Here is a 24040-nt window from a genome sequence, read left to right on the forward strand (position 1 = left end):
TTGGCAACGCTCGCCCTACAAGGTGCGATCTACTAGAGTGATGTACACAGGTCTAGAAACTGCTGACACAGTGGAATAAGAAGGAAGGCTTTTGTGGTTTGGCAATACATTAAACGTGTTATGTATGAAAACAAAAACCAAAAGGTGTCAATCATACGACAGATTTACGATTAAGATTCCTTTGCCCTACTTTTTTTCAAGCGGTGACAGTGAGCACTACATCCCCCCCCCCCCCCCCCCCTTTGAATCTACGTTTAAGAGAGTTATGCAAGTGATATTTGTTTTAACGAAGCTCACCTTATACAACTGATACTGCTTAACGCTACGCTCTGCACGGAGGCGTGCTGCAGGCAGCTCTATTCACCAGGCGGACAACACGGTTTGTGCAACCCTCCGATCGTCAGCTTGATGCTGGGTTGACCACACACAAGCAATAGTTGTTTCCCAACTGTGTCTTATCGTTACATGTTCTATATACCTACCCAGTGGGAGGAACACTGATAACATGGAACGACGAGGGGAGGGTTAGTGGGGTGGGGAGGTTAGGGTTTTGCGTGGAGTGAATTGATCTACGTTCACTATTCATGTTTGTGAAGTAAATGCATTACCTATACTGACGCTGCCTAGATGAATGCACTCAGATTATCTGATGTTTAAAACTCAGTTTTACCCATCCGAGAAAGGCCTATGAAAGTGAAGCGATATGGCCGCTCCATATGCTTAATCCAGCACCATTTTTTGACTTTACAAGTATAGCATTACAATTCAACCACAAAACTACTACCATATAAAGAAAACATTCAGATTCAAGTTAATGACTATATTAATATTGTGCATTAGTCTCAAGATGTACCTCTTTATCTGTGAGTGAGTACGTTTTACGCCGCACTCAGTAATATTCCAGCTACATGGCGTCGGTCTGTAAATAGTCGAGCCTTGACCAGACAATCTAGTGCTCAACAGCATGAGCATCGTTCTACGCAACGTCAGCGAGCCTGAACACCCGATCCCCTTACTCGCCCCTTACGACAAGCATGGTTTGCTGAAGACCATGTTTCTAACCTGGGATCTTCACGGGTCTCATTCTCTGTATCCAGATCAATAATTCACTGGTATAAGCATAAAGTTAAGCTTGAACAATATTGATTATGTTATGCACTTTTAAACGAAATCGAACGCCTCCGTGGTGTACATGAGCACTTGTTGGTCCCTGCCTGGCGCTCGGCATGATGGGTGCAACAAGTACTGGTCGGCTCGGAGTCAGTGTAATGTGTCTGAGTGGGGTATTCATACTTAAATGAGGCATGGTATCACAGTGAGCTAGCACTATAGAATCAGCTTAAATCTGGGCCAGTACAAGCAGTACAAGCTTGTACAAGCAGACACACATACATACATATGCAGGTAGTCAAATGAAATAAATATTCTCATGCACGACATAAAGCCCATCTTAACTCATCCCATCTCTGAAAGGAGTCAGTGTTGATGATATTATGCCCTTCTAAACTAAATCAGTATCAGATGCTATCAGCCGGTGTAAAAATAGTTGTTAGCTTTCATGCATTATGGTATAATAGGTTGGTGTCCTCCCAATACGACTACTCTCCAACTGGACTACTTCCCAACTCGACTACTGTTGAAATACTCATTTCAATTAGGCACCCTTTAAAATAATGGACTCATTCCACTGACTTAGTTAAGTAAAGAACATAACATTTTTAAAAAAAATTAAATAACCAGGAAACAGGACGGATTGATAATCCTCACTTGTTTGATCAGCTATTTGTTTATACAAACATTAGTTTTATCTGATTGCATCTTTAAAGTTGTGTTTGTGATGATCCTTAAAAGAACTGATCAAAGTATTCTTGTATAAACAAACAAACAAGCTTCAATGCAAAACAAAGGAGTAGTAGCAAGAGGTAGTAGAGAGTTAAATGTCTCAACGTCTCAGTTTTTCAAAACTTAACTATATAAGATTGGAATGGAAATTTCATGTTATAACTATGGCGAATGTTCAGAGAGCAGAGTTTGTGATATCACAGAGAGGAGCCCGGCAGGTTATACATCAGAGCTATAGATACAAGCTGAACCGCACTGGAGATACTGCAGTCTACTGGAGATGTGCTCAGACTGGATGCAAAGGAAACATCTCTACAGTTGGCGAATTCATTCGTACTGTTACAGGAGCACACAACCACCCACCAGAAGATGAGACATCAATGAAGTTGATCAGCAACCTCCGCAAGCGCTCCCGTGAAGAAACGACTGCAATTCAACAAATCTACAACGACGAAATCAACAACATCCCTGTAGAAGCTGCCGCCACTGTCCCGCCCCTGTGCTCTGTGAAGTCTGGACTGTATCGTCACCGACGCAAGACAACGCCTGCACTTCCAAAGGACCTAGCATCGGTCAACATAGAGGGTTCCTGGGCTAACACCAAAGACGGTCGCCGATTCCTGGCAGTTAACAGTGGCAGAGAAGACAAGATTCTTGTATTTGCGACGGATGAAACACTTGAGATGGCCCAACAAGCGAACATTCTGTATATGGATGGCACTTTCTATTCTTGTCCAGGACTGTGGCACCAGCTGTATGTCATCCACTCCATGGCCGGCGGCAAGATGTTTCCCCTCATGTTTTGCCTCTTACCAGACCGTCGCCGAGAGACTTACACTCGCTTGTTCCAGCAACTGAAAGAAGTTACCCAGGACAGAGTAGGAAGACCCCTCAGCCCAGACGTCATCCAGGTAGACTTCGAGTATCCTGTGCACCAGGCTATTCACGCAGAGTTTCCTACCACCGCAGTCCGAGGTTGTAGTAGTATAGGGAATAGGGGTTTTGGCTCACTTTCAAGAAATGTCTCTACAAAGCCTTATTTAGTAAATAAGGCTTTGGTTGGGACCTTAGCTCTTGCTACTATTACCCCTACTACAAAAAGGTTGGGTGTCTATGAAACAGTTTACCGTGTATTGGTTGGAGGTAACACTGTGCCGTACGGTACGATCAATAATTCTTCTCTTACAAAACCCCTACCCGGCCCACCCCTCAAGTAGTACAAGTTAGGTTCGTCGGCTTTCATATCCACTTTATCTATGTTGTAAGTTTTGACTGACCATATAGGATCGGTGGCTCGCTTACGGCTATCGCCCTCGTGTTCCCCCCTACTACTTAACGTCTGTGCCTATGTCATGTTTATATCGATGAAACAGTTTAACGTGAACCGCCTACGATCTCTTTGGTGTTCATAATAAAGGCTTGCTGGGCTTTTTGTATCCCCTGTTCTATGTACTTTTTTTTCTCGTCCTCGCTGATAGCAGACTTACGAGACTTGGATCGAATATCTTGTTTCATTCCGTTATATTTTTTGAGTTCAGAGAGGATTGAACGAAACTCCTCTTCTGAGATCTTACTATCAGAGAGTGCCGTGGAAATACGCTCACTCACTGTGTTCAGCTTTGCTTCGGCCAGAACCCTGATCTCGTCGTGTTTCAATGCCTTACGATTAAGTCTGCGTGATACTAACTTAAGCGCCAATCCTGCCAACCCTGCCACCCCAGCTGTTATTTCAATACCTAGCACTATAGGTGCAGCCACGATGGTAGCTAGCAACCCAACACCTGCCGCCCCTAGTCCCATGCTGGTTGCCATAAGGGTAGTGTCAGCCCCGTCCACAATATTGAAAGCTCTATTATATTTTTTACATAGTGCTTTCCGCGTGTCACGGTCTTGTTCTAGTTGACGTTTCACATCACATAACTGCCTCAAGCGGAACCCATCTACGGTTTCCAGCGTCTTCGCTACTTCCTCTACGACTGGGTACAGACCCATCTATAATATATATTTTGAAAAATATTTTAATTGGGTTTCAGTTAATATTTCACGAATGAATTTGAAGCCTACAAGGGATAGATCATAATTAATGATAATAGGTGTGAAGCCAATAGACTTTTCTGTTGTAATAAAAACCCCAGGGAGGCTTATGAAGCGGTTTATAGGACCCCCCGGGTTATTCCGTTGTATAACAATACGGCAATATTGACCTACGTGTTCGTTATACCAGTGTATTGTCAACCCGGGTAAAATTTGGCGTCCTTTCGAGGAGTTTTCCTGGTTAAAATACGTAAAGACGACTTCTATGATGATTGTGTAGAGGTAGTTTATTTGATCAAGATGCTCCTTGGGTAAAAAAAACTTACTGCTAAATGTTAATTTACTTTCTGTGTCAGAACTTAACCCACTTTTTTCTCCAATACGAGAATCTATCGAGACTGTTGCTTTATTTTCCGTAATGAAATCCCCGGGCCAGATACCGTTATTCCTAATCTTAGAGATGTACCCCCACTTTTCTTCTTTTAATGTGATATAAGGTGAGGTGATTGTTAAGTTGAGCAGCCATTTAGGCTCTTTTAAATCTGATAACGACACCCGTCTGTACACGTTGTCTTTGAAGTGCAGGATGTATAATTCATCTTCCTCACCAGGCTGATCGAAGCCCTCCGTGTCTCCTAGGTCGTTAAGCGTAGTGTTGGGACGATGACTGGTCATTATTATACTATTACGATATAATTTCCAACTGGTTTTTTGATAATAATTCAGGGGTTAACTTCATACCCATGAAGTGTATGTTGTCAGGCAGGAAGATCTTGGTTAGTGATATCTTGTTTTCCACGATCACGTTGACCCCCTCCATACTGGTGTCGGCTCCAACACCCACCCGCACGTAAACGTTGCAAACTTGATACTGGTGTCGTTTCACCCACCCGAGTTTGATTCCCTTCACGATCTCGACATCATTCCCCGATGGTTCCCCTAGGTAGACTTTGATGATCAGTGTTGAGTTTGCCGGTAGACTCTCTAGTATCTTGACCACGCCTTCGAATTCAGACACCAACTGCAATGTCACGTTTTGTATGGCCGGTTTACTCGATAGCATGTGGGCTGCCATAGTGTTGACTGGGCTGACGACTACGCTACGTCTCTGAGTTGGGACATAAGCCACGAGCAGGGTTCCATTGTTCACGACTTTGTTTAGGTGGTTGTCTTTGTTATCCGTAAACACGTAAGGGGAGACGAGTCTAATATTGAGAAACCAGTCGTCGTTATCGGGTAACAACACCCACTTGTTATCTTCGGTGAAGACGAGCATATATGGTTTGTTTTGGGCGACGGTAGTGCTCTCAACATCGTCTAAGTCGAACAGTTTACCACCGAACGATGGGTATATTATCCAATTATTATCACCGGTGTTGACAAGGGCGTACTTAGTGTTGACTGTTGCTCTTGTGGTATCTATCATATCACTTAGGGTTCCACCGGAGGGGATTTCAACGCGTTTGTAAATGTTGTTTTTCAGTTGCAAGGCGTACGATTTACCATCTACTCCGGGAGCGTCGAAACCGCGCGTGTCTCCGAGGTCGGAGATCCCGATATTGACGCATTTTTTCACTCCGGGACCTTGGGCGCTGGTCATTTTACATGAAGCGTTAAGCTGAGGTATCCTATATTTACAGGATTATGATTTATATCTAACACCGATATTGTCAGCTCAGGTATGTTGCCCTGGGTTAATCTCTTATACTGCCGTGGTGAAAACGACTCGGTTCTACCGTCGTTGTATTTCTCAGTTTTCACCGGCACTGCTCTCAGTATAGTGGAAGGGTGACCTCCTTGAATGTTGTACGTTGTGCTCACCTGATCGAGATGAATGTACAGCTCTCGGTACGGTACTAGGTCGGGTAACTTCGTGCCTGTGACGGTTGTTGTTGGTTTTATCTCGTCAGGAGACATACCGAGTATCCTAGCTAATGGTCGGCCGAGCCTCAAGGAGGTTCTTCCATTGTTGATTAACACCACTGTACCGTTTGAGTCGTTCATCTTGAGTTCGGCTCCCAGGGGTTTGAAGACCTCGTCGTTTAGAGAGCACACGCTGTAGTAGCCGTCAGTTATCTGGCTGCGAGTTCCACTGACGAACAGCTTATTGTTGCTGGCGTTGATGTTAGTCCATTGCGGTAGGTAGGTGATATCGCAGAGTGCGACTTCGAGTTGACCTGACGTGTTATCGATCGCGTGCGTCAGCTGAACGGCCTCACCGCTCGTTATCCCTGGAAGTGTTATGTACATATTATAATATATAATTTATATATTATAATATGGATTTAGCACACTTGAAAATCGTGGTGAATGCAGATGGTACGGGGTTTAAAACAACCTTTATTAATATCTTTGAAAAATATGTCGTGTCCGTTAATAACGCGCAGGCGGTGGTAAACTGGAATCAAAACCCAATGCAGTTTTGGCAGAACCAACTCAACTTTGCTGTGTGGTGTGCGACGACAGGGTCGGTTGTGACACCAGACTACGGTATAGACGAACTGAGTAAGGCGGTTATTTTGTTTCATATTTATTATCAAACGAGACGAATATTGAAGGAAATAAGTGCTCCTCTTCCCCAAGCGTGGAGTATGACGAATAACCCCTATGATAGACGCGCTTATGAACGTATTTGTGGTGAGTTTGAGATTCCAACGAATAAAGACTTTCGCCTTCCTGGTGTGAACCATGGTCTCGGTATAGTTCTCGTGTACTTCTACAGGTCCGGAACATATTATGCCGGTTCTAAAGATGGTTCATACAACCCAAACCGTCATACATTTACAGGCCCCACAACGAATGAAAAGATCCATGTCAGCTGTATAAAACAAACCAATCCTGATGCAGCCACAGCCTGGACTAAAATGATTTCAAAAACATCGAAAGGATTCACTCGTGCTGGTACAATACGCTTGAACGACTCGATTCGAACGTACGTGTGGGCGCTGTTGGGTGCGCAGTCGATGACGCGTTCCAACATCCTCGGTAAGGGAACTGCTTACGACGCTCAGACACAGTTCGTTTCCAACGTTGAGGATGCTATCAATTCTCCAGTTGATCTCCCGAGGGCCATCGACCGTTACCAAAACGTGTTAGAATACGCCAGATCGAAAGTCAATTACGTATTCGGCGTGGGGTTGTACATGGCTCCGAGTGATATGCAACTGAGAATAAAAAAAGTGGTGGGTTATAACAACAAAATAGTCATAGCCACGGCGGACCAAAAGTTGGGTATCAACCCCGATATTAACACCCCCTATATCCCACACATCCCACCACGTGAAAAGGGTATAGTGGCGCCACCTCCGGAGCCTAAAATTCAACCAACACCACACCCCCATATTCATGTGGGGGTACCCCCCTATCAGCAGCATATTGATAATAAAACAGCCCTAGTGGTTGGTGGGGTAACTTTGGGGCTTATTTGGTTAAAGATTTCTTAGCCGCTACGTACACCAGACCCGCCACGGCGACGATGGCTGCCCACAGGTTTTGACTGAGCCACATGGCAGTTTTAGACAGAGCGCTCAACAACCACGAGACGATGCTACCCAGGATGCCGGGAAGGGCTTCGGCGGCTTTACCAGCCAGTTTAGCTAGGCCTTCCCCGAGTTTTTTTATCCAGTCTTTAACACCACCGCCACTTGGAGTTCCCCCGCCGCCGGCAGGCCCCACAGGGGTTCCTCCCACCAGTGACACCACCAGGGTTGATATGATGAAACCCAATGCAGTTAGAATGCTGACGATGGTGATCCCTTGCTCCCGGAACAATATCCGAATCCTGTTGGCTAAAGTTGTATCCTCATTCAGTATTCTATCGATTGTTTCCCGAATGCGACTGATCTGGGATCGAAGCTGTTCACGATTCGAGGAAGCTGCTTCCAATCGTGTACGTCTCTCGTCTTCTAAATCGCGTAGTCGTTCATTGATACGACGCTTCATATCATCGTTTTCAGTTTCGTTGAGTTTGGTTTTTTCCTTAGCGATGTGCTCGTCGATTTCGTTCAGTTTCCCCATGTTGTTCACGAGTTCTCCACGCACGCGTTTCACGGCTTCGTCTAAGCCGTGCAGTTCCCTTACCGGAAAGTCAAACCCCGGTAACGGTTTGTCCCAGTAGGTGCTCAACAGTTTTTCTATGCTGTCCGAGGCTTCTGTAGCACGCTGTGGTGTCATTTCATCTCTAGTGGTGAGGTGGGATCTGGTAGCTTGCAGATCTTCAACAACGGCCTTAGGTATTGCACCACCGTAATCATTCATGTTTAGATTTTTACGGATAAATTCGACACCATGGCGGCTGGCTAGAGTTGACAAGGCCAGTGGTTTTTTATTGCTCTTGTTAAAGAGGTCAACCCCTGGGTCAGACTTAAGGCGTAGAACACCCTTTGTATCAATAAAAAAATTCTTATGGTATCGACCCTGTGGTTCAACGTAGTTTTTATCTCTTCTTAAACTTTCGTAATAATCATTTACCGTTGTTTCCAAGAGTTCTTGGTTCAATGGTGAACTAGTAAATGAGGTCTCCTGCTCATCATCGAATGCCTGGGCACTAGCGCCCGGCATCTCCGTCATATCTATGTCTTCATCCATTAGTATTAAAAATATATTTCTTTTATATAACAATGTACGGCAGAAAATTAGATCCTTTCAGAAGATTGAGAGAGCCATTAGGAGCCAGAGCCGTGCGCCAGTCGGTGACCATCACCAACAATCCCAGCAAGATAGACCAGAATCAAACTCTGCTGGTTAGATTTCCAAACCTTGGTGAGAATGACCTCATTGTACCAGGCACTGTTCGACTGGCGTTCAATATCACGTTGACCTCCGACAACGACAAACGCGAGCTAGTGCGGAACATGGGTCGAGCTATCATCAAGAAAACGACCGTCAAGATCAGCGGTAACGAGGTGCTGAGCATCGACGACAGCGACGTGTTTCACTGCTACAGGGATCTCTGGAAAAGCGAGGGAGAACGAGTCAATGATGTGTACCAGGGTATCAGCAAATCAACCCGGGCGCGCATAGGGTATGTCTTCACGCAAGACCAGCAAGACAAGCTATCGGACGGTGAAAAGGCCATCGCTCGAGCATACGGAAATCGATTCTGCGTGCCGCTCGACTTCGAGTTGCTCACGGGACACGCGCCGTTTTACCAGGCCGCGCTGGGTGATAGGCTCGAATACGAGCTCACGTTTAACGACTATAGCAAAGTAGTGCGTACGCCGAACGGTGACGAGGCCAGTTATGCCATAGACAACATCTCTCTGGAGTTCGACATGGTCACTAGCCCGGAGCTGGCCAGGCAGGTTCGAAGCCAGTACTCTGGGAAGATGGCTATCCTGTACGATCGCGTACTGAGGCATAGATCAGTCGTGCGAGATAAGAGCGACACTGTGTGGAATATCAACCTGAACGTGGCGGCGCGATCGATGAAAGGTATCCTGGTCGTCCCCGTGGAGTATTACGATCCATTCCGGAGGGACAGCGAGAAGTTTTTCAACCCCGAGATTGAAAAGGTGGAAGTTATCATCGAGGGCGTGCCCAACCAGCTGTTCAGTCATGGTATGAGACCACACCAGCAGTGGGATGAGATAAAAAAGCTACCAGTGGGGGATTACATAACAAAGGACCTGGACCTCGGCTCCGTGCAGATCGGTGAATACCTGACCACCAAGTACGCCCTATGGTTGGACATGCGATCCACGGATGATGATAAACTGCACGGTAGCGGGCGCCGTATAGATAACGGCAGCGAAGGGATAACCATCCAGATTACTAAGAAGGCTCAACCCGCTGGTAAGTTGAAATTATATCTGTACGTTATTATGGACGCGCAACTTAATATAGACAATGGGAGATTCGTGCAAGCCATCTACTAGTGGGGGAGACCCCCACACACCCCGGGGGTACCCACAACTACCCACTGACCCACACTGCGCCATAGTGTGCGGGCAGACTGGCTATGGGAAGACCGTTTTCGTGTTGGATATGTTGGAGAGTTACTACAAGGATGTGTTCGATAACATCGTTATCATGTGCCCTACTCTGAGCATGAATAAAACGTACGCGCGACCTTGGGTGATGACGGACCCGGACGTACACAAAATCGACCCTGGAACACGTCTGCAGGACTGGTTGAAAGCTCTTCACGAGAAATTTAAAGGGGAACCGACGCTGTTTATACTGGACGACTGCAGCGCTAATCGCGAGATAACAAAAAAGAGAGACATGCTATCGTACCTGGCCTTCTCCGGCCGGCATGCAAATCACAGCGTCTGGGTGCTAACGCAGAAGTTCAACTCGGTGTTGAAAGACCTCAGGGAGCAGACGCGATGGGTGGCCTTATTTGACTGCAAGGACAGGGATTCGTTCGAGGAGTGTTTGAGAGAGAACGATGTGATGAGTAAATTAGAACGGGAACGGGTGAAGAAACAGCTCGCTGAAACTAAACACGCTAAGCTCGTTCTAAAAACCGACCAACCAGTAGCATATATAGTATGTTAAAGCTAAGCAAAGCTAAGCAAAGCTAAGCAAAGCTAAGCAAAGCTAAGCAAAGCTAAGTATATAGCTATGATATTTGAAGTATTTGTCGTGTGCAACTTAACCTTCATTTCTCTGTGTTTTGTCTGTATCGGGTATTATATAGTTAAAACTAAATCTTACTTGTTATATTATAAGATGGAGTGTGAGGAATTGCTCGAACAATTATCTGTGGAGGGTTCCCCCAGTGGGGGTGTGGGGGATTCCCCCAAGCGAGACAAACTGGTGGCGTTGGCTGTTGGCGGCAAAGCCAAACATTACTTTGGAGACTACACTCCGGATAAAATTCACAAAATGTCAGCCGAAGAAATCGATAGATACGAGTCCCGGCTCGGAGCAGAAATGACAAAGACAATAGGATCGGCTATGACCCAGATATACACCGGTATTGTGTCATACTTCTTTCCCATTCCACCAGAGCGCCGACTTTACCTGTGGGAAGACCTCGAGAAAGACCCTTTTATCGAACACGCCGTGAGCTCTATCAGCTGCGGGCTGTACCACAAATATGGTATGTTGTTGGCTCCAGTGACGGCGGCGATTATCACGGCAAAACATTGTCAATTTGAGAGAAAGAATAATAATAATAGTATAGATGGATGCTGCACAGGAAACCCCAGTGGACACAGTGATGGAGGAGACCCCACCCCCAACAGTGAGTCCCGAGGTGACGGTGGAAACCCCTTCAGTGGGGGTACCCCCCACAGTAACCAGGCAGAAGAATCCTAAGAGAGTAGCTGCCGGTAAAAAACGGTGGTGTAACCAACATAAAGTGACCAACCCCCGACTGTTGTTGGCTGTAGGCGTAACTGCTGCCGTGGTTATAACATGGTTATACGTGGGGGTACCCTCCCAAAGTGAGCCACCACCCAACAGTGAGGTAACCCCCAACAGTGGGGGTGTGGGGGTATCCCCCACTATTGACCCGCATATCATGTTATAATTTTAATATTTTATATCATATACATAATGTCTGAGGGGAAAACGTTCGTCAACGACGCATACCACGCCACAGTGGTCGCCAGTCTAGCCGTAGGGTACGCTCGGTTGACTAAAATGGTGCTTAAACAACCAACTATCAAGCTAGATTTCAACCTGCAGGATATGGGTATGCTCATAATGAAACTTGGTATGGCGATGGCCACAAAAGACATCCTAGTAAAACAAGGAATAATACCTGATAATATAATGAAATAAATATAGGGATGGCCACGATAGCTATGATTGTCGGTGGGGCGTTAGTGAATGCCCTGGCATTTTCCGGGAGTAATTTCCTCTTCTCGAAACTACGAGATGATCACGCGGCTGAAATACAGGAAGAAAGGAAGCGGCACGATCTCGCTACTGAGAAATTACAAAGAGCACAGGCTGAGTACGCTAAAAAACGCCTCCAGAGGATCGATTTTATTAACGAACAACTCAAGCGTGAAAACCATGCCATTAAAACATTCTACGATGTCGATGAAGCAATGAAAGAATACTATCTACTAACTGGTAAACAATTGGAACCGCTCAATAAACCCACACTCACTCAGTACTACACACCATCCAAGGGACAAATGAATCGTGAACTGGGCTTCATAGTGTTGGGTATAGCAGCTACTGCGTTGGTTGCGAAGCAATTAAATTAAAATATCTATATAAGTAAACATGAGACCCGCTCCATACCGATGCGAATACATACTTATGGGGAAGACCGAGGCCTGTGGTAGGAAATGCAGGAATCAGGGGTTCTGTTGTTTCCATATGGGAAGTCCTAACTACACGTGTTCTGTGTGTGGTATCGGGGTTAAAGGACACTACTGTCTATGTAAAGCTCACGGAGCGAACGTAGTCAGACATCAACTCATCTACGAGAATAAAAAAGGCTACATAAAAGAACGTAGGCGACTGCTCAAGATAGACTCCAGTGCGTGAAAGGGTTACCTCCCCTTACTGTGAACCAATTAGACATTGGTTCTCTTAGGTGTAAACACGATGTCTACTGTAAGCGAGCTCAAGCGGGTCGCAAAACAGAGAGGTGTGATCGGGTATTCTAGAATGCGGAAGTCAGCATTGTTGAGATTACTAGGTTTAGAAGTCCCTCCTACAGTAAAACAATTAAAAGCTCAAGCAAAACAGCTTGGATACACGGGTTATTCAAACCTGGGGAGAGCCGGGTTAACCGCATTGTTATCACATGCCCCCGTAGCAAAACCTCCCACTGTAAAACAACTGAAAGTCGAGGCACACGATTTGGGTTTAGGCGGGTATTCCCGTATGAGAAAACCACAGCTTTTAGAATTATTACGACAGAATAGAGCTATTGACCTACAGTTCGTGCGCACTGAGCGCGCTGTAGGCAACTATTTGAGAGGTTGGCGCATGCACGTTGATAGAAACATAGACATTACAGATATCAAGCCTCTGATAGCTGATAAGGTCAACCAGGAACTAAATAACCTAGGAAGTATCAAGTTTCAGATCACAGTGAAAATGTCGCTCGATAAGCAGGTTGGGGGCCCCACAGGGGCCACTGAGTATGTTCAGCCTTACTTCCGAGGTCAACAAGAGGTCGTCACACATACAGAGACCATTGACGCATCAGTCGATACCAGTTTTCAGCAGATACGAGAATACCTAGAACGCTACACACACTTAGGGTCCGGGTGGGCTGTAGATAAAATCGATAATGTCTATCTAGACATAGCTAACTACGTGCCGTTCAGAGGCGGGTCATACCTAGCCTTGCCTCCCTACTATAGGAACAAACATGCCATAGTAAACGTTAAGAATAGAGGAAACGATTGCCTGAGGTTAGCTATCAAGTCAGCCTTATTTCCAGCTGGCGCTAATTCAGATAGGCTTTCTAGCTATCCCCAAGATGATGGACTCAATTGGGATGGTATAGATGAACCCACCCCCATATCCCAGATCACTAAAGTAGAAAAACAGAATAATCTGGCTATAAATGTTTTTGGGCACGAAGGTAACACAACAATAGTACACAGGGTCAGCCCGGTGAAGGATCGCCAAGTTATCAATATATTCATGATCCAGCGAGGTGACAAGTATCACTACACATGGATAAAACACTTTAGCAGGCTGTTGTATGACCAATCAGCATACAAAGGAAAGACCCACTTCTGTGAACGATGTCTACATGGCTTCACCCGAGCTGATTTATTAGAATCCCACCGGGATGATTGTCAAGGTGTGGGGCAGACGGCCATACGAGTCGACATGCCTAAGGAAGGTGATAATATCCTAAAATTCTGTAACCACAAGAACCAAATGTCTGTGCCTTATATCACATACGCCGACTTCGAAGCCTTAGTTGTGGGGGATACCCCCAGTGGTGCCGCCGGCGAGGCTCCCATCACCCACAAGACACAAGAGCATAAAGCCTGTTCGTTTGGATACATTGTCGTCCGTTGTGACGGGGAAACGAAAGCTCCGGTAGTATATAGGGGGCCTGACGCGGCTGAAAGGTTTCTAAAGTGTTTGCAGGAGGAAGAAAAAATTATTAGGAATGCATTGTATAAAATCGCTCCCATGCGTCTGACCCGAGTCGACAGGCTAGCCCACGCTAGTAGCACTAACTGTCACGTGTGTGAATCACCACTTAACGGTGATTCGGTGAGAGATCACTGTCCCATAACTGGTAAGTATAGAGGCGCCGCTCACAACGCGTGCAACCTCAAGCTTAAAATCAACCCTAAGACAATAAACATCCCCGTTGTCTTTCACAACTTGAGAGGGTACGACTCACACTTGATCATGCAGGCCATCGCGAAAATCGATGGTAATATAACGTGCATCCCCAACAACATGGAGAGATACATCTCCTTCAGCTTAAACGGACTTAGGTTCATTGACTCGTTTCAGTTCCTCCTGTCGTCACTCGACAGTCTGGTCAAGGCCAACAATACCTTCCCTATCACCGATCGATACACAGACGCCGAGACTAGACCCCTGCTTATGAGGAAGGGTGTGTACCCCTATGAGTACATGGATAGTTGGGCCATGTTCACCGAGACCAGACTACCCCCTATTGACTGCTTTTATAGCAAGCTGAATGAGGCGTCCGTCTCACGAGATGATTACTCGCACGCGACTAACGTATGGAATAAACTGGGTTGTAAGAACCTGGGTGATTATCACGACCTGTACTTGAGGACAGATGTACTGCTGTTAGCCGACGTGTTTGAAACGTTTAGGCAGACATGTTTCAAGCAGTATAAACTCGACCCCGCATGGTATTACACCAGCCCAGGTCTGTCGTGGGACGCCTTGCTTAAAAAGACCGGAGTTAATTTGGAATTGCTCACAGATTACGACATGCACCTATTCATTGAGAAAGGCTTGCGAGGTGGGATTTCCATGGCATCCAAACGATACGCGAAAGCAAATAATCAATACGTGAAAGGTTACGATCCTAGCAAACCAACCAATCACATTCTCTACCTAGACGCAAACAACCTGTACGGCTGGGCCATGAGCCAGTATCTACCTACAGGGGGATTCGAATGGGTACCCCACGTTGATGTTATGGGGGTTGCACCAGATTCGAACAAAGGGTATATCCTCGAGGTTGACTTAGAGTACCCCAAGGAATTACACACATCGCACAACAGCTACCCCCTGGCCCCCGAACGTATGAGGGTTAACCCAGACTGGATGTCCGAGTACCAACATAACTTGTCAGGTGGTCGTGTGACAGACGTTGAAAAACTCGTGCCTAACTTAATGAATAAGACCAAGTACATCGTTCACTATCGCAACCTACAGCTGTACCTGTCGTTGGGTATGAGGCTGACCAAAATACATAGGGTGCTCATGTTCGACCAGAGCCCATGGATGGAGCCCTACATCAGAATGAACACAGACCTACGAAAAAAAGCCACCAGTGATTTTGAGAAAAATCTCTACAAGCTCATGAACAACTCGGTGTTTGGTAAGACTATGGAGAACCTGAGGAAACGCGTGACCGTGAAGCTGGTTCGGTCGAGTGAGGAAGACAAGCTCAGGAGATTGATAGCCAGTCCGGCATTCAACCGTAGTAAGATATTCACAGACAACCTGGTTGCCCTACACATGAAGAAAAGCCACATAAAATTCAACCGGCCTGTTTACGTGGGGATGAGCATCCTCGATTTATCCAAACACCTGATGTACGACTTTTACTACAACGAGCTCAAGAAACAGTACGGTGACAGGTGTGAAGTGCTGTACACTGACACGGATTCCCTGCTGATGGAGATTCGAACCGAGGACGTGTACGAGGACATGAAAAAACACCTCGATTTATACGACACCAGCGACTACCCTAAGACCCATGCCATACACAGTACAGTAAATAAAAAGGTCCTAGGTAAGATGAAGGACGAGTGTGCTGGCACGCCCATAGCCGAGTACATAGGTTTGAGACCTAAGATGTACTCCATACTGAAAGCCGACAATAGTGAGATCCGGAAGGCTAAGGGGGTTAAGAAGTATGTGGTAAAACAACACATCAAATACGCCAGATTCAAGGAAGCCCTGTTCAAGACCCGTACCTTTAGGCATAAAATGAACACACTTAGAAGTGATGGACATAAGATATACGGACTGACTATAAACAAGACGTCCCTGTCGCCTATGGACACTAAACGTTGGATAGCTATTGATGGGATAAACACATACGCGTATGGACATGAAAAAATTTGAGGCTATTTACTACAGCCCGCGTGGGTACTGGAAAGGAGCTAGCGCAGTAGATAAGCTAGCTAAAATAGCGCGAGTATCCCCGGAGGAAGCCAAAGCGTGGCTTGAAAAACAAGCCCTGTGGCAGATCTATTTGCCGGCACCACGCTACGTGCCTAGAAGGAGGTTCGGTATTAACATGCCTAATAGCGTTCACCAGGCAGACCTACTATTCCTACCCCACGACAAGAGGTACAAGTATGCCTTAACCGTAGTGGACGTAGCCAGTCGTTACAAGGAAGCCGAACCCTTGACCACGAAAGATTCGGTCCAGGTAGCCAGAGGATTCGAACGCATATACAAACGCAGCCCGCTGACGTGGCCAACAGAGCTGCAAGTTGACCCCGGACGGGAGTTCATGGGTGCCGTGTCACAACTGCTAGCCAAACACGATACAAAGGTCAGGCGTGGCACGGCCGGAGCCCATCGCAGCCAAGCCATAGTTGAGAGATTTAATAGGACTTTGGCTGAGCGCTTGTTCGGCCATCAGTATGCTAGGGAGATGGTCACCCCTGGAAAACGATCGACTGAATGGGTCACGAGGTTACCTAAGGTGGTGTTGGCAATCAACCATGAAGTCACCCGTCTCACCGGTAAGAAACCGGCAGACGCTATCAAACTAAAATCAATAGTTGCAGAGTCGGCTGCTCCATTGCGTGGGAAGGAGAAACAGATACCAGATAGGGCCCTAGTGAGGTATCTATACCAGCCGGGGGAACACGAGGGCGATAGCCGTAAGCGAGCCACCGATCCTATATGGTCAGTCAAAACTTACAACATAGATAAAGTGGATATGAAAGCCGACGAACCTAACTTGTACTACTTGAGGGGTGGGCCGGGTAGGGGTTTTGTAAGAGACGAATTATTGATCGTACCGTACGGCACAGTGTTACCTCCAACCAATACACGGTAAACTGTTTCATAGACACCCAACCTTTTTGTAGTAGGGGTAATAGTAGCAAGAGCTAAGGTCCCAACCAAAGCCTTATTTACTAAATAAGGCTTTGTAGAGACATTTCTTGAAAGTGAGCCAAAACCCCTATTCCCTATACTACTGTTGTTATTTCCACTACTCCCAGTGTGTCTGGAGAAAGGTGCAGGACTTGGAACTTGTACGTGCCTATAAGGACAACCCTGAAGTTGGACGTTTGGTTCGCCGTGCTGCTGCACTGGCACTGTTGCCTGCAGGGAATGTCCAAGATGTGTGGGTGGACTGCATGAATGACGGCCCTATTGGTCATGCCAAGTGCGAGCAGTTTAAAGACTACATCGTGAACAACTGGGTGGACTTCGGTGCTAGATTCCCCATTGCTGTCTGGAACCACAACAACACTGAAGGGCCGAGAACAAACAACCACCTAGAGGGTTGGCACCATCACCTGAACCAAACTGTGCAGCGCTGTCATCCCAACATCTTCAGTTTCATCTCCACCATCAAGTCCTTGGAATCCTCAAACAGAAGACTGCTTGCTCAGATGATGCATGGTGCCAACCCTCCACCCAGGAAGAGGAAGTATGTTCAACTGGACACTCGTCTGCAAAACCTGAAGACCCAGCTGCAGAACAACCAGAAGACACCCTTGGAGTTCGTGGACGCTGCAGGAAGATTGCTGAAATTAGACTGAACACTGTGCACATGATATACCTGTACCTAGCAACATTCAGTGATGACTATTTTGGCTATGCGACAAATTAAATGCGCTATGTGATAAATGTGTGATAAATGTGTAATGTGTTGTATGTAAAATAAACATGAGATTACACGTGTGTTTATATTTTTGTTGAAAATGAACTGATCCAAGAGTCGCATGATAGGGGTGACAGGTAGTAATTAGAAATCAGTCGTCCATTAAGTTTGTGTATTTAATGAGTAGTCCAGTTGGAGAGTAGTCGTAATGGGAGGGAACTTCTGTATATTCATCAGGCATTGTTAGCTTGTGTATACGTAGGTATCAGGGGTTATAAGCTTGTATGTAGGTTTCAGAGGGCGAGCTTGTATACATATATGTATTAGATATTGTTAACTGATATAGATGTAGGTATCAGAAATTGTTCACTTTAAGTGTTTACAAGTTATAGTTAGCTTGCATGAATGTTGGATGTTGCGATCAGGGGCAGTTAACGTGTTCACACCAAGGTATCAGCGGTTATAAGCTTGTATGTAGGTTTCAGAGGGCGAGCTTGTATACATATATGTATTAGATATTGTTAACTGATATAGATGTAGGTATCAGAAATTGTTCACTTTAAGTGTTTACAAGTTATAGTTAGCTCGCATGAATGTTGGATGTTGCGATCAGGGGCAGTTAACGTGTTCACACCAAGGTATCAGCGGTTATAAGCTTGTATGTAGGTTTCAGAGGGCGAGCTTGTATACATATATGTATTAGATATTGTGAACTGATATAGATGTAGGTATCAGAAATTGTTCACTTTAAGTGTTTACAAGTTATAGTTAGCTCGCATGAATGTTGGATGTTGCGATCAGGGGCAGTTAACGTGTTCACACCAAGGTATCAGCGGTTATAAGCTTGTATGTAGGTTTCAGAGGGCGAGCTTGTATACATATATGTATTAGATATTGTGAACTGATATAGATGTAGGTATCAGAAATTGTTCACTTTAAGTGTTTACAAGTTATAGTTAGCTCGCATGAATGTTGGATGTTGCGATCAGGGGCAGTTAACGTGTTCACACCAAGGTATCAGGGGTTATAAGCTTGTATGTAGGTTTCAGAGGGCGAGTTTGTATACATATATGTATTAGATATTGTTAACTGATATAGATGTAGGTATCAGAAATTGTTCACTTTAAGTGTATACAAGTTATAGTTAGCTTGCATGAATGTTGGATGTTGCGATCAGGGGCAGTTAACGTGTTCACACCAAGGTATCAGCGGTTATAAGCTTGTATGTAGGTTTCAGAGGGCGAGCTTGTATACATATATGTATTAGATATTGTGAACTGATATAGATGTAGGTATCAGAAATTGTTCACTTTAAGTGTTTACAAGTTATAGTTAGCTCGCATGAATGTTGGATGTTGCGATCAGGGGCAGTTAACGTGTTCACACCAAGGTATCAGCGGTTATAAGCTTGTATGTAGGTTTCAGAGGGCGAGCTTGTATACATATATGTATTAGATATTGTTAACTGATATAGATGTAGGTATCAGAAATTGTTCACTTTAAGTGTTTACAAGTTATAGTTAGCTCGCATGAATGTTGGATGTTGCGATCAGGGGCAGTTAACGTGTTCACACCAAGGTATCAGCGGTTATAAGCTTGTATGTAGGTTTCAGAGGGCGAGCTTGTATACATATATGTATTAGATATTGTTAACTGATATAGATGTAGGTATCAGAAATTGTTCACTTTAAGTGTATACAAGTTATAGTTAGCTTGCATGAATGTTGGATGTTGCGATCAGGGGCAGTTAACGTGTTCACACCAAGGTATCAGGGGTTATAAGCTTGTATGTAGGTTTCAGAGGGCGAGCTTGTATACATATATGTATTAGATATTGTGAACTGATATAGATGTAGGTATCAGAAATTGTTCACTTTAAGTGTATACAAGTTATAGTTAGCTTGCATGAATGTTGGATGTTGCGATCAGGGGCAGTTAACGTGTTCACACCAAGGTATCAGCGGTTATAAGCTTGTATGTAGGTTTCAGAGGGCGAGCTTGTATACATATATGTATTAGATATTGTTAACTGATATAGATGTAGGTATCAGAAATTGTTCACTTTAAGTGTATACAAGTTATAGTTAGCTTGCATGAATGTTGGATGTTGCGATCAGGGGCAGTTAACGTGTTCACACCAAGGTATCAGGGGTTATAAGCTTGTATGTAGGTTTCAGAGGGCGAGCTTGTATACATATATGTATTAGATATTGTGAACTTATATAGATGTAGGTATCAGAAATTGTTCACTTTAAGTGTATACAAGTTATAGTTAGCTTGCATGAATGTTGGATGTTGCGATCAGGGGCAGTTAACGTGTTCACACCAAGGTATCAGGGGTTATAAGCTTGTATGTAGGTTTCAGAGGGCGAGCTTGTATACATATATGTATTAGATATTGTTAACTGATATAGATGTAGGTATCAGAAATTGTTCACTTTAAGTGTTTACAAGTTATAGTTAGCTTGCATGAATGTTGGATGTTGCGATCAGGGGCAGTTAACGTGTTCACACCAAGGTATCAGCGGTTATAAGCTTGTATGTAGGTTTCAGAGGGCGAGCTTGTATACATATATGTATTAGATATTGTGAACTTATATAGATGTAGGTATCAGAAATTGTTCACTTTAAGTGTATACAAGTTATAGTTAGCTTGCATGAATGTTGGATGTTGCGATCAGGGGCAGTTAACGTGTTCACACCAAGGTATCAGGGGTTATAAGCTTGTATGTAGGTTTCAGAGGGCGAGCTTGTATACATATATGTATTAGATATTGTTAACTGATATAGATGTAGGTATCAGAAATTGTTCACTTTAAGTGTTTACAAGTTATAGTTAGCTTGCATGAATGTTGGATGTTGCGATCAGGGGCAGTTAACGTGTTCACACCAAGGTATCAGCGGTTATAAGCTTGTATGTAGGTTTCAGAGGGCGAGCTTGTATACATATATGTATTAGATATTGTTAACTGATATAGATGTAGGTATCAGAAATTGTTCACTTTAAGTGTTTACAAGTTATAGTTAGCTCGCATGAATGTTGGATGTTGCGATCAGGGGCAGTTAACGTGTTCACACCAAGGTATCAGCGGTTAACTTTAGTTGTTAACAACCTGTTATACTCTTTAGTGTACTTGGGCCAGTTTCAATTTTTGTTAACATTCAGAAGCGTTGGCGTATTGGTATTGGGTTTGTTGCTTTTCATAAAATAAATATTGTTAACTTGCGTGTTGTTGTCAAAGGACGTTTAGTTGTTTAATTTCTCGCCACGCTTCTGAACTTCTTTTAAACATTTTAGTAGAATCATTGGAGTGAAAGACAAAATGCAATAAGTTTTGGTCAGATGTAGTCAGGTCTGGGGTCCTCAGTAGATACTATGTGAAGCCGCGCTGAACAAATCACAGCATTCTTGACATACATTGCAGTTGTAGAGCTGTGACGCAGCTGATTATTGTGGATAATGGAGGGGGAGTGGGGGAGGGTTAAGGCGACCCACTTGAGTATTCTCCCCGGCACCACATGTCCTTGGAAAGTACTGTTAGATCAGTATCAAACTGTGCCACTAACTACTGTATACACATCTACGCCGTACAGCGCCAACGAAGCAAAGCTTAACATGAATGACAACATTCACGTATGACACAACAGTACACACTCACCTGAACCAACACAATCGTCACGTTCTCAGGTACCTTTGGAAGTCTGGGATTTTGTATCAGTAGAAACATACTACCTCATCGGTCGTTAAAAAGGAACATCCGTGGCTCTGGAGTGAGTGAGTGAATTTAGTTCTACGCCACTGTTAGCAATATTCCAGCAATAAAAGGGCGGGGACACCAGAAATGGGCTTCATGCATAATACCCACTTGAGAATAGAACCCGGTCCTTCGGCGTGACAAATGAAGGCTTTAAGCTCAAGGCTAAGCATGAAAAATAAGGATCCAAAACCAGATTACATGGTATCGGAGTCAAGGGCGTAGCAAGTCATTTTTTCGTGTTATCTCGATAGGTTGCAAAGCTGTAGGTTTAGATAGTACGCATTCTAGTCTCTCTATATACACTACAGAATCATTCTACAGGTCAAACTGATGCAGATACTGCTTGAATATTGTTACGCTTTCGCGATTGATAATGTGTAAACATACAGTGGAAAAATGTAACTTTGCAAGCAAAAGTGTTAACAAAGATTACTTTTAAATGTTCCTAAACCCTTGTTTCACAATGTCAAAGATACGTTCTATCTGTTTTCACAAATGCAAATCAGCAGAAAATGGTTAAAAAGACTGAAACAGTAGAAATGCTTATTTTGCAGTTTTACACACTCTACAACAGGTGTTTTTTTTAATAATTAAGCAACGGTGACTTTAAAAGGGTATATCTTTGTCGAAAACCAGAATCTTATTTCATCCTTACCTTTGGACATCTAAATCACTGTTATCGGTTTGTATCAGCACGGTCGAAAATAGGACAATTTGTGTCTTCTGAAAAAGATCCATTTCACATAAATGTGAATGCATTTTAGTTTTTTTTTTCGTGATTTGCATAGAGCTGTGTTGTTCACCTTTCATGTAAACTTATATCTTCTAACACATCTTGATTTTTTTCCAATAACTCATAAAGGTGTGAGGCTAACGTTCTTGTGACATATAGTGCATGTTCTCTGATGATGAAGGTCTGATATGTATGTTTTACAAGGTAAAGACGTAATTACTCCCGGAAGTATATATACTGAAGAGCATTAATTTTTGTTACGTTTTTAAACAGAGGACATAAACATGACTGTTACCTTTATGAGACTTCATATTTTCGAAACTTGCGTTTTGTTTCGCTGTTCCGTGTGATTTCAACATGGACATAAGTGGCCGTACACCGGGCTGCTGTGGTATGAAAATATTCTCTTCGATATCTAATTTAGCCAACTATACATAGTTTTAAAAGACTAGCAAACATTACGTTTTTTCGTTCTGCTACTGAGATTCGATCACATTGACTTACGTCGCTTTAACAGTGGCATGTTGAATAAGATCAGTCCGTCTGACACACAATGTGCCACCCTAAAATTCAATGCTGAAAACAACCAAACACTACTTGTACGGACACTGTCTGACTTCCGCCACTGACAACCTAGCCTCGTAACAAGTCCGTGTCGGTTATATTCGGACACTTGGCGTAATTTCCATACACTCACAATCTTAATTTAGTGCAATGTAAATAGGTTTCATGAATGTAATTTTCGTAAGATCCAAGTAAAATTTTACACTTTTGTGAGGAATCATCTTACCTACAATCACATAATTTCTGTTTAATTCTCCTTTGCTTATTTATCGAATGTTCACCAACATATACACAGTGTCGAGAACTCTAACATGGCGGCCTATGACTGTGTGTCGGAGTCGGAAGGCGATAATGTCGGAGTAACGAGAGCAATTACCACTGTTTTAAATGGTTCCCTAATTTTTGGTCTGATGAACATGATTGTCGGATCATTACGTGTCGGATAGCGCTGACTGTACCAGGAATGTTGCCGAGTGCGGCGTAAAACTAAACTCACTCACACAATGGACATGGTCCCAACTCTGGTGCTCTCAGTTTGTATAGTTATAAATATAAACACAACCATTTAACACACAACGTTTACATAGCTAGGACTGTCCATTTCGATATTACTTTCTTTCTTACGTTGTGCGATTTCTTTAGTTCACTGACCTGCTGCTGAACATTATGGAGTTATGCCCCTTGCATTTATGTACTGGTAACACCTGTCTTTGTAAATGTCACTGAGGAAATAAAATTTCCCCATTCATGGCAAATGCATACATTGAATGCATACAGCTATGTATAAGCATTGAAATCTATTTGACAGATACGCTTGTCGTTGAGATATCTCTCAGTATTTTGCTAGCTCGCCGTTAAAGTGAAAATGTCAAATTTACCAAAATGCCGTAATGTGCCTTTATCAGTTCTTACACCGAGCAGTGTGAATATTTGATCCGCCTTAAGTTTGCACTTGAATTCACGCAATCAGGCAGGAAATATGATATTCTGCGTTTCTATATAATTATATTGATGCTGGCAGACCCAGTGCCGTCCCAACCAGTCTAAGCAAACTTAGGTTCAATATTATTTGTTACACTGTTATACCGAGTATAGCAAACCCGTCCAATCAAATGCGAGACGGCCGAAATGATTAAAAACACACATATTTGACCTTTAGCA

At 44.1% G+C, this 24040-nt stretch overlaps 1 protein-coding gene across 1 annotated transcript; it reads left to right on the forward strand.

The window, feature by feature from the left end:
* The first annotated feature begins 2006 nt into the window (after positions 1-2006).
* Positions 2007-17762, forward strand: LOC137257513 (uncharacterized). Its single transcript, XM_067794840.1, has 2 exons — positions 2007-2753; positions 17217-17762. Exons 1-2 carry the CDS (start codon positions 2007-2009, stop codon positions 17760-17762), a joined length of 1293 nt encoding a protein of 430 aa, XP_067650941.1.
* Positions 17763-24040: the final 6278 nt, after the last annotated feature.

Source organism: Haliotis asinina, chromosome 12, assembly GCF_037392515.1.
Source record: "Haliotis asinina isolate JCU_RB_2024 chromosome 12, JCU_Hal_asi_v2, whole genome shotgun sequence".
NCBI classification, from domain to species: domain Eukaryota; kingdom Metazoa; phylum Mollusca; class Gastropoda; order Lepetellida; family Haliotidae; genus Haliotis; species Haliotis asinina.

Excerpts from the sequence above, each read along its gene's own strand:
- LOC137257513 (XM_067794840.1), top strand. The coding sequence starts at position 2,007 with ATGGCGAATGTTCAGAGAGCAGAGTTTGTGATATCACAGAGAGGAGCC. Across the intron at positions 2,754-17,216 it reads TCAGCCCAGACGTCATCCAG|TGTGTCTGGAGAAAGGTGCA; the intron begins GTAGACTTCGAG and ends CACTACTCCCAG.